Source organism: Rhea americana, unplaced genomic scaffold, assembly GCF_003343005.1.
Source record: "Rhea americana isolate MKP2758 unplaced genomic scaffold, rheAme1 scaffold_53, whole genome shotgun sequence".
NCBI lineage: Eukaryota > Metazoa > Chordata > Aves > Rheiformes > Rheidae > Rhea > Rhea americana.
In genome coordinates, this window is record NW_028186679.1 from 5,205,990 (window position 1) to 5,218,134 (window position 12,145).

A 12,145-nucleotide genomic window follows, 5' to 3' on the forward strand; every position below is an offset into this window, starting at 1 on the left:
CTCACTTCCTACAATATTTTAGGGGATGTTTAGTCAAATACTAGTAAGGACTGGACAAAGAATGTCTTTACTTCCTACAACTCATTTTGAAAGTTCATCCTTCAAAACCGAAAAGTTTTTCTGTAGAACTGACAGATTTTAAAACACAAACACTGAAAGCAATAAAAAGTAAACGTCATTAGCCTTATTATTTTGGGCTTCTGAATGTGAAGCTTCATAAGATATTTCCAGAAGAGGGAGTTAAAAAAGCAAACCCACAAACCCACACCATAGAATTGGTCAGAGCTGAGGGTTCTGCAGGTTCTTTGCTCAGCCACCACGCAGGTCCTCCATCACCTACAGATACCCACGTGAGCATTCCCAGCAGGAATTTATTCATGCCTTGACAGCATAAATAAATAAAGCCCTACGCTTCTTTTTCACATCCGCATTGTTCATGCGTGTCCCAGAGCAGAACATTTTTGCCTCAGCTTCAAGCCCAACAGCTTCACCCGGGGAGCCGTCTCCCCCGGGACTCGCCGCTTGCCCGCGGGCACCCTCAACTGCCGCCTCCCGGTTTCCGTGCCTGGACAGCTCGGGTCCTGCTCCTCCGGCCCCAGCACAGCAAGTCGGCGAGGAGTCACGTGCCTCAGTGAGTCAGCAAACCTACCTACCGCTTTTCCCCAAGAATGGCAAGGACTTCACCATGATTTACTTTAAATCTGATACCGCATGGTACCAGAGATTCCTATTCTGGCTTTCTGGTATATGGACACAACATCCATACAGAACCATCTTAAAATTCAAGTAGTCTAACCATTAGCCATTCTGTGCTTTATTAATATATATTTTTCTGCACATTTTAAGGTGTTTTCCCTAACTGTAACAAAGGAAAATGAATGTCATTAAACTGTTTTCATTAAGTGCATGACACAGTTCAACAGTGCTTTCTTTTTTTTTCATTTACTCTTAATTCACTATCATTTTCCCCTCAACCTCTGCATTATTCACACATGTCATCCTTCGCTAATTCCTGTGACAAATAGAATTCTAATGACTTTATCTAGGATCAACATTTCCACTCGCAACATTAAAAGGCAAAAAGTTAGAGGAGCCGCGTCCGCCGGCTGCGGGCTCGGCAGGCGCAGGCAGCCCAACCCACCGCCCRGGCCGGCGCCGAGCGGCACCCGCACGAGTTCCACGGCATTTCAGGGAGCTGAAGAACTGAACCCCAAATGAAGACAGGAAAATGCACCTTATAAATTAAATCTAACTCAGCACACCTGCAATATTACATCTCCAGCTATCTATTTAAAATGCAAGCAGCAAATGTGTATCATGTTTTAACTAACACCATTAATTTAAATATTAGCCACTGTGCAAAATGATCTCTATACATTACAACCTGGAGTGGTTTTAACCCCTTTGGCTCAAAAAACAAACCTGCTTATGCAGTTCCAGCTTTAATCTGTGTTAAAGCCCAAGTGACTTAAATAATTTATTCTGTGTTTTCTATACGACTGAAATTACCCATTGTTATAACAGGTTGATTTTGGCAATGCCTTTAYTACTTTGACTGTTCACAAGTTGTCTTACAGTCTCAGACGGTGTCAGACCTAGAGACTGTATCTTATGCCAGCTGGAGTGAGAACCCTGCTTTGATGTATAGAAATACAGGTTTTAAACGTCAGAGTTTGCTAGCAATTCTCTATTAATTACAATGGCAGCTGTGCTAGAGGTCATGAATATTACATAAGGGTTGTCCATGCATTCAAGCCAGCATCAGTAAGCCAAATTCCCATAGCAACACTCGCATACATTTACTCATCACTAAGAGATGCACCAGTTCAGCAGTTAAGTGTTACAGCGCTACCCTTATAAGTCTGCAAGATATTATTACTTCAACTCTTCTTTAAAAGATTGCTTATTTTACTGATAAAATTCAACGCTTTACCACATTTCAGAACCGTCCTTATCCTCTCTCCTAAGAGCAGAGAAATCTTAAACCAACAAAAAGCAACCCTGATAAAACTGAAACTCTTGATTATGACCAACAGCAACTACCAGATAGTAGGTGGAGGGGAAGAAGTGGTCTGTGTTGCGGCATTTCAGCTATGCTGATCCCAAGACAGCAGGTCTAGACTTCAGAGAGGTGTTCAGCATCTCCCATGGCTGGCAAGTTCCAAYAGCTCATTAAAAACCTGCTTCAGGAGCTCTTATTAAAATATCTGTTAACTATTACATTTTCCAAAAAATATCTTTGGCTTCCCTGTTTAGGTATTCTGGCCTGAAGGAACTGGTTGCTTGTGCAGTGTGTATTATTTATGGAGCTAGTCCTTTCCCCATAATCAGGTTGATATCTCAATCTGAGCTCCCGAATTTATGAGAAACCCTTACAACATAGGCGGCGAACGGGCAAGGCTGGCAGCGGAAAAGGAAAGAGAATGTGAGATGGACCAGAGATCAGGAAATAAAAATAAATAATAATAATAAAAAAAAAGCCAAAATGGAGGAAGGGAATCAAAGAGAAAGTGAGAAACAGAGATCACAAGAGGGGGGAAAAAAAGGATATCTGAGGAGACTCCTCAACAGTGTATTTAAATACTGAAATGTGAAAAATGAAACAGAAAAACAGACCATAGAGAACAGTGCTACACCAACATCTGGCAGACAGCACACAGAAATAAAAACTAGAACAAAGTGATAAATGAGTGAAAAATTTTAATATAATCATCTTTTTTTACAGGTGCAAGAGTACTTAAAGAAAAATAAGCACACGCTCTTTAGCTGTACTGCTGCTAAAAACCTCACAGTCCTATACGCATCTCATGGAAAAAATATAAACACCAGCCAGGACCTGAAGCTYATTTAGCATGTGCATATTAATCCAACACTGTCTGTCAGGGGTATGGAGTTTAGGGAGAAATCTTAACAAGTCCTAGACTACATTACTCATAGTTTAACATTCAAATTGTAAAGAAAGACAGTGAAGTCTTAGGAAAAAAAATGGATCTCTGAACAGACTCACTGTATTTACATGTGTATGACCTGCAGGGTCCAATCCTTCACCAAAGGGAGATATATAGGATGTCTGAGGACTAGTTTCTAAAAGTGTAAGTTGCAAGTATCATAGGCATCTAAAATCATGCTTAGGCAAACTTCTATTAACATATTCAACAAGAACTCAAAGCTTTGACCCCATATACTGCAAATACACGGGTTTATACATTTAAATAAGCTGATTCTGAAACATACAAGCTAAGCTAGTGCCTTTAATAGAAAATTCTAATTTTAAGTGTTTTTTTCTGAAAAAAAAATCTATTGTTGACTGAAACATCTTTATGCATAGGTCTTATGCAACATGTTAACACATTAAAAGTYATTTGCATTGGAAACAGATGAGATGGCAACCCTTCAAAACAAAACATTTTATGAATATCTGATGTGAAAAAACATCTTACCTTTGCTTTTTCCAGCTGTGCCTGGGCCTGTCGCTCTGCCTCTCTCCGCACTGCTTCCCTGTCTTCTTCCAGAGATACATCTGAATCAGATGGACGGCTGGTGTAGGAGTCCGCCGAACCCTGAACAAGAAAARGCAAAATAATGTCACAAGTTGTTTCAGTGTCCAGGAAAAAAAAAAGGGGGAAAAAAAAAAGTAGAAGTGTTTATGCACCTTGTCTTTTCTCTTACTTCTGCATCCCTGAAGAGAGAATAATTGCACAAAAGAGAAAATCACTTAGAAATATTAAACAGCTAAAAAAAGCAAATGTTTTTCTCTGGAGACTTTCCAGAAGTGCAGGTGCCTTACCCAGTGTTTTATTTCCTGCACTATTCCCATGTTCTTATTTGTATGCTTTTTAGTAAGCAGAGCCAGTTACTCTGTAGAGTTACAGCAGTGGTGCAGTGCAGGGCTGAAGGACATACAGCAGCTTCAAGGATGGCTCCATAAAAATTAAAACTCTAAACAATGATGGTTTTAAGGAGGAAACAGATTTCATTATAAAAATGCAAATTTGTTATCAATAATTGCCCTTACATAATGTTACTGCTAAGAGCTTTRTCCTGTGCTATCCATTTTTATTTTAGGGCAACCTCTTTACCTGACATACTTTCCCCATCAGAACCAAAAATGGCTCATATCCATCTCTGCCCCCCAGCACAACATGTAAATGACCACAAATCAACTTCAACTAATAAAATCTGTCTGGACTCAATGCACGTCCATGTATCGCCACAGTGGAACTAGYCACAGTGCCAGAACAGCTCTATAAATAATGACAGCTCTGATTTCTCTCTGCATCTCCCTGCATGCAAAACAGACTTCTGCTAATTCAACCCAAATGAAAACAACTATCCTCCCCTCACTGTATTTCTCTCTCAGCAACATATATAACATATGCCAGAAAAGAAAACAGGGCTTACACAGATATCAGAGTTCTTCAGGCGTCCTCCTTTGGCTCTTTTCAGAAGCCTGATCCAGGTGGCCTTCATTAGCCAGACAGCTCAGTTATTGTCCGCAGCTGCAGCGCCCGGCACTGATCTCATGAAACATGTGCACACTGAGCACCGCAGAAGCGCTGCTCCTTTCCTATCCATGCTCTGCTGCGAGAGCCTTCCTGCTCTTCCCTCTGCCTCTCAAGCTTTCAGCCTCACTGTTTCCAAGTGTTCTAGTGCAATTAAATTCTCAAATCTTTTCATGCCAGTAAAAAAAAACCAAAAAAAACCAAAAAGACCCTAAAACGCCAGCACCAAAAAAAAAAAAAAAAAAAAAAAATCAGCCCTTCCTTGCAGCTGTGATGATCAGATCTCAATACTCTAACTACATCAGTATCTCGTATGCCGTCTTCTGCAAAAAAAAAAAAAAAAAAAACAACCCTCAGCTTGAATAATAAAAAGGTAAAATAAGCCAGACTTCAGGTAAATGTTGTGAGAGATGCTTCAACTGATAACAAACTGAGATCGATGACAAAAAAAAAAAAAAATACCTAGGGCTTTTTCCGCTTTGTTTTGGGGGGCGGGCTTGGCTGTTAAAAATAGTGCTTATAAGAGAACCTTTTAAAATCCTGTGCAAAATATATCCAGTGACATTTGCAAGTGCAAAGTTCATTTCATCTCTGCCTAGACCGGCTGGGGGTGGGGTAACCGGCTTCTCCTACCACTGGGCATGCTCCATATKTGCAGCCTTTTACGCAGATGCTCACATCACACCGTGTCGCTAGCCTATGCCAAATTGCCATTTTATATCTCAAGGGTAAACAGCTGGAAAACGCAAGGTCCCTGCAAAACTGGAAGAGCTGGTGTGGTGTCTCATTTTTGTCATACATGTCTGTGTCAAGTCACACGTCTCTCCGACGCTCGATTCGGTCACACAGAGCTTCCCTTAGCTGTAAAACACCGAGCTAGGATCTGAGCTCCGCTACAAAAGCGCAAATCCAAGAATACGCCTGTTGAGCAGCAATTTAACCCCCTAATTCCTGTTCATATTCTTCTGACAGAAGCAGATGCTAGAAGCAAAGAATACCTGTGACATGCCAAATAATACATTAATAGTAGACCCTAAAATGGTAAAAACAAAACAAAACACTGAATTTGTATATTCTGCTTTTTGGTCAGTTACAATCCAAGTACTTTCATAAACTGACATGGGAATAACATTAAGGCATGATTAACTAGGACATTCACAATTCACTGGGAGATATGCAGAATTCCAGTTAAAAAAACCTCACTGCGGCTCGCTGAAGCGCCTGCCTTCGATATAAATTCACAGTTAACATGAAAAGCATAGAGATTACAGCTGARAACAGTGGTCATCCACGTGAAGTAGTATGTCAACATTTCCTAGGAAGTTAGAGCTCTCTGGTTGTGAACGACCAAATTCTGCCATTCTTTATGCCTGTATAATTACAAAATTACGCCATCGCAGGTAATGGAGCAGCCTGCATTTAACCCCTATTAAAGCAACAGCAGTTGTCACTAAACTGACAGTGTAAAATACAGGTAAATTTTAACTTTCAAAATATTTTTTCCTGAAGCCCGTAACAGCTGTAGTTTCAAATTTTAATATGCTGTCTTTGAACTGACATCAAGGAAGTTATTCTCTAAGGAATATCCTACTTATTAGGAGCACAAATACATCTACTATGTTATATCGAACCTCTAAAACTAAAATGCCTCCTGAACTAAAGCAAAAGAGCAGAAAAGTATCAATAAAACATACAAAAACCTTCCTCAAATTTTTTGAAAAATCTTGCCTGGTAGGAAAATAACCAGTCACTGTACACTCTTAAGGGTCTTTCATATTTGATTTTAAGATTTCCCTTTGGTGCACATTCTGACACAGCACCACTGATGGAAATGAGGGCAAAAAATGAGCAGCAAAAAGTTGCCTGAAGTTTTGTGTCAGCGTCAGGACTTCTGTACACCGTTGGTCTTTGAAGAAGCTTGAATGCTATCCTGCTTAACTCAACAGCTGCCACTGCTTGACACCATCATTTTTACCACTGCATTAACCAAAGCTGAGCCCGGGAAAAGACCCTCCTAGTAAAGCCCCAGCCCTGGGAAGCGCAGGGGTCCCCCAACATCCAACCCCAGCAGAAAGGACCATGTCCAAAGCCCTCCTGAGCCCTGTGGTTCCAGCGAGCCTCTCTGACGCAGATCTAAGCACGGTGTCATATCTTTAAATAAAAGAAGAAAACAAATGAACAAGCCATTAAGTCTGACACTGCAGTCACACGGCTGACAGTGTGGGTGTTAATGTTCTGCAGCAGTTCCACTGCGAATACATCATATTTTCCATTGATGAAGTGGCATGGCATCACTTTTACTATCGTTCATTCTGCCATCCAGAAGGAACGTGCCTCACTGGTCTTTGATCTGTAAAAAAAAAAAGTCACAAAGTCCAGAAATGAGATTCTTTTCACCCATTATGAGGTAGGTGCCTTTATTCTCAGGATGCAACTGCTAAAACTAGAATTTCATCTTTTGGGCCTCAGAGATCATTTACTGTGCTGTTCATATCTTACATTGGCCACAGTCCCAACACATGTCCAAAAAAAAATGATTCAAGTTATTTTAATTATACAGACAAATCACATGAATCAAACTCAACATCACATTTATTTCCCCAGCGGGACAGCCAGAGTCATGTAGGTTTTTTGTGGAAAGCAAAAACTGGGAGATTCTTCACTCATTGAATACAGGGGGAAAAAAATCAAAGCCTGAAATCAGGGCAATCCAGGAAAAGGGAGAGCATACAATCATAATTAATAAATTCATTTTATAAACTACAGAGTCATTTTACATGAACTAAGAATTTTTTTTAACCACTTTAAAATACAAAAAAAAAAACCCAGTAAAATTAGTTTTCAAACTTCAAACACAAAACTACAGTGAGCTATTTTGGAAATACCTTGAATATTCAAGGAAAATCATGAGATAAGACCAACAGGATGTATATTGTCCATTCACAATAGATGAGGAGAACACATTATCTCCAGCAGTTACACTAGTTTTAGGTGTTAGTCCAAAGAGCAGTATGAATCTTTTCCTGACTGCTTCTGAAATTTAGCCATTCAGACTGAATTTCAGCTGGTCTTCATCACACTCCCCCAGGACACGGAAGAGCTGCATTGACAGATGCTCCTATAACCCCTTCATTCCCTTGTCTTTTATGGGAAGCCACCTGATAACAGCAAGACACTTCATTTTTGTAGTTGCCCCATCTCTTTATTTTCTTTTTCCTTTTCCTTTTCTCTGAACTTGGTAAGTTTACCAAACCAGGTTGTCTGAAACACCATTTACTGTTCTAATGACGTGCTTGGTGACTATTTACTAGCTATCTCATAGCTTATTATGTTAGATTCTATGTGGTCCTTTCATAATACGGTCATGCTTTTCACACTGTTTGCAGTCATACATGATCATACCTGAGCGTCCTCTTTTTCTTCAAGACCATATAGCCCTGTCATCTTTTGTAGTATTAGAAGTGTATCATCTTTAAAATACTGGGTCATTCAAGTAAAAAAAAATGCTTCGTAAATATATTCTTGTTACTTTTCTCTGCTAAGAGGAAAAAACTCTTAGTTAAATTAGGCGGTGCCTCTAGGCCTCTCTCCTTTTTCTTGCTAGTTTTCCGACACTTGCTGCACCTATGCAAAATGTCTGAGCACATGAGATCTTCTTTTCCCAGACTTACTTAAACTTTGGTCAGTAAAGTTGGAGCCTGAAGTACAGATTTTGTCTGCGGAGTGTCTTCACTTTCATTGTGTAAATAACTCGACGGAGGTAGTCCCTCACTTTCCTACTGAATTCTTTCTCTGAGTTAATAAAGCTATCATTAGACTTGCAAATTCAGTCATGGACACTATATTATATCATCTTCAGAAAAATAAAAGCAATTCTCTGATTATCATGTGTTTCTCTTTAATTTGGTAATCCCACTTATGAATTGGCTATTAGGATATCCATTAGGATAACTAACTATCCTGGTTCCCCAAAATATTCTCAAATAATTCTCCATTTAAAAAGACTGAACAAGGTCCCTCAACTAGGGTCTTTTACATTATTATTTATTAAATGAAGACATGAAGATGTAAGCAAATATAAAACAAGATTTTACAGGGAATACAGAAGTACATGTGAATACACACATATTCAAACTCATTATTTACAACACTGTGCATTTTTTTCTTTGATATATCTATCATCTCTTCAGTCATTTAATGCTGATGAGAATTTTGAATCCAAAAGGATAAATATATTTATGTCCTTTGCCTTATATTTTGAGTATGAAAAACTAAGGCCTCACTGTGCTAATAAGAACTACTCATTTCAATATCCAGGATTAATATACACATATTGCTAACTGCTAGATTTCTTATCTTCTTGAAATTATCAGAGTGACATAAGATGTCCTTATCTTATAAGTATATTTATAAGATGTATGATTATATATGATATATTACATCCATCAACTACTTTACTATGTACTACTACTTCTGGAGTGCCAAGAAATAAGAAAATAGGGGAAAAAATGAAAAATCATTTCCATAAAGTTTCCATGTCACTTAAAATTCTTAAAACTAATTCAGAACAAAAGCAAAATATGAAGTGTTAAATTTTAGCATCAGGTGGAAATTCTGATGTTGGAAAATTTTGCTTATAATATGCCATCAGGGAATACAGACTGTTCTTTTCCAGCATCATAGACTGACTAACCTGAAATCTATAGGCCATACAATTATTTATTTTCAAAAGTAAAGTAGCTGCACACTACTTGATTATATGCAAGTCAGAAGCACTCCCAAGAGTATGTCGTCAATAGCCACCTCAGTTTGGTGAAGTGGCCACAGTCAGTGAATGTGAAATCTTCTTATCTATGAAGTTTTTTCTAGAGCTCTGAGCAATGTCGCTRTCTTGAATGATGGTGAAAAATGCAAGAAACGTTGTTCTGAGAGTGCTGTACAATGTTATATTGATGCCAACATGAATTATATGGAGGCAGTATTTTTACCAAAATACCAAACTAATTCTGATCAGTTGCTTGTTTCAGTAACACTATTTGGCATGCATGGCATGATCCAAAGAAATATAATTTAACAAAGAAAAAAAGGAGACAGACGACATATTCATTAAGGGGATATTACTCAGGAGTTATTGCGTCCTTGGGTAAGGGCCATGGACACTCCACCGCTTGGCAACCACAGAGTCTAGTCCCGATGGCCTCCTCGCTCCTTGGCACAGCCCGTGTAGAGCTTGGCCATTTGCCCGCTACACACATTTACACTTGAATGCAGTGGAACTGTGCTCTCCCACAATTACTATATAAGGAATGCTATCAACTCCTACCACAGCCACTGAAGCCCTTTGCTATGTTTGCTTTAAAAAACAAAATAATATTGGTTGGTAACTTTTTGTTGTTGAGCTAATTGGGCACTGCCTTGGCATTGACATCCACAAGGGTTATTCCCGTAACAGGAGGCGCGAGATTTCAGAACAGCTGGGAGCTGTAGGGTGGGAATGTGATTAAAAAGGAGATTATACAGGAAACCACTCTCCTCTCTACCCTTAACATGACTTTGGCAAGCTTGATCGCAGCACCCAGCTAGACATTAACAGCTTTCCAAGATGCTAATCCAATCGACACCTGGATGAAAGGAGAGTTTTTTAAAACAGCAGTTAGGCTGGCAGAAGCCTAGATTTTGGCTTTCATGAACCAGRTAAACAGTTGCACCAGGTATTCCATCAGGCAAAAAAAGAAATTACATTCATGCTCACATGTTGATGATACTAGCTTGTGTTTGCTGATACGTGAGATGATGTTTGCTTTTGTGCTGTTGTCTTGTTAAAAAAAAGTAATACAAGTTTGTAATTTAAAAGGAGTCATTGGCTTTTGTTGTTACTCTTCAGAATTTTTTTTTTGGCAATATGCTAATTGTTTCCAAAAGTGCACTTGCAGAGTTCAGAATAGTTAGTAAACGAACAAACATACAAGTCCTTCAGAATTACAGATCAACTTTCCCCAAATCTGTGGGATGCTCTGCTGTATTATGGTTTACCATTCATTGTTAAAATCATCTAAGAGAGAGAACTATTTCAGGCCCTATTGTACTAAGCATTGTAAAAACCAAAAAACTGAATTACGAACTCTGCTTAAAAGAGCTTGCGGTCCAAAGGACAAGAAAACAAGTAGATAAAACGGAGTTACGAAGGGATCAAGGTAGCAAATGCAATAGAAAATAAAGCACTTTTAACCATTCAGTAACAGCATTGTGACTCATCGCTTGCATAACCATGGTGGGTTGTTGTTTAAGTAAGTTTTCTATATGTATTATGACAGAGATTACTTCTGTGAAAGCCTCTGAAGGAGGATAATCTGGTAGCTCTGTATATTCAGACTGAGAGATTCTCCCACTTATGAGACAAGAGAAAGTTTAGAAGTGCTTTTAAGGAAGAGGGCAACAGCAACATAAGGTGAAAAGGTCTCTTATCAAAATATGCTTTATCAACAGTATATCATATAATCAAGAATTGTATCTTTTTTAGAAAAGGTGGGATCTGATTTTTCACTGAGGCAATTAATTGCATGGAGATTAAATTATTGATGATTTTCAACTGTACAGAAAAGTCAGAGCAACAACAGACTTTAGATGTTGCCAGTGGAACAACTCAGATGTGGGTATCAAAGCAAGAAAAATACACCAAAGATATGATTGCAAACTACATGAACTTGAATCATCCCACTTTTGTCTCAGACTGTCAGCTCACAAACAGATATTAACGCTGGTTGATTCATGTTAACTTTGAAAGCCAGGGTAACCTGATCTAAGCCCTTAAGCAAGGGCTTAAGTGAATTTTGTTGCTGTTTACTAGGACAAAAACAGGTTAAAATGGAGTTTTTCAGGAAAAAACAAAAAATACCAGTTTTGGCTCTATTCCTGTAACATCTGGACATAGCTGAGGAGGTATCACAAAGGATGTTGGAGAGAGACAACTCTGAAAAAGAGGATTTTATATATAAAATGATATGAGTTGATATACAAGAAAGAGCATAAAGAGAAAGGAAAAGAATGGGCCAGCCACAAAATTCCAAGGGATCCCAATGGAAAAGAAGAAAGAAGGAAAACACATCTGAGAAGACAAAGAAGATACAGAAAGACAACTCAGGAAGGACAGACTCTAAAGAAAAGCATGGCAACCATCATCTCGATTTGTCTCAGCTCAGTTAAAAGTGCCAATTTAGATTCTGTGTTCCAGATCCTCAGTATATTTTTATCTGGGATGTTGGTTCAAGTCATTAAAATTTTCTGCATGCTTAAAAATAACTCCTTTGAAAATTTAGCATGAAATGCTGTTAGCAATAGGGAATTTTGAAGGAAAAAAGAAATAAAATTATTTGATTTGCATTTTATCAAGTTATACGTACAATCTATACTTGATTTAACAGTTAAACAAATCATCTACTCCAGATACTAAATGGAAGGATTTTTTCTCACTTATTAAAAATGTTGAGGTTAAGTATATTAACTAAAACTCTTCCATACTCTACTATTTTGAATGTAACACTGTATATATGTCTTCTTGTTTGCTGCCTTTCATTCCTATGTTGTAAAAATATTATTCACCCATTTAATTATCTTGTTTCCGTATATCTTCATGAGTTAGTTTG

The 12,145-nt window shown here is 38.4% G+C and overlaps 1 protein-coding gene across 2 annotated transcripts in view; it reads right to left on the reverse strand.

The window, feature by feature from the left end:
* Positions 1-12,145, reverse strand: part of CACNB2 (calcium voltage-gated channel auxiliary subunit beta 2) — a 262,022-nt gene that overhangs the window by 87,453 nt on the left and 162,424 nt on the right. For both annotated transcript variants that reach the window (XM_085318357.1, XM_085318359.1), the window contains one exon: positions 3,441-3,560. In XM_085318357.1, coding sequence (XP_085174483.1) covers positions 3,441-3,560 — 120 coding nt within the window. The remainder of the gene's footprint in view (positions 1-3,440; positions 3,561-12,145) is intronic.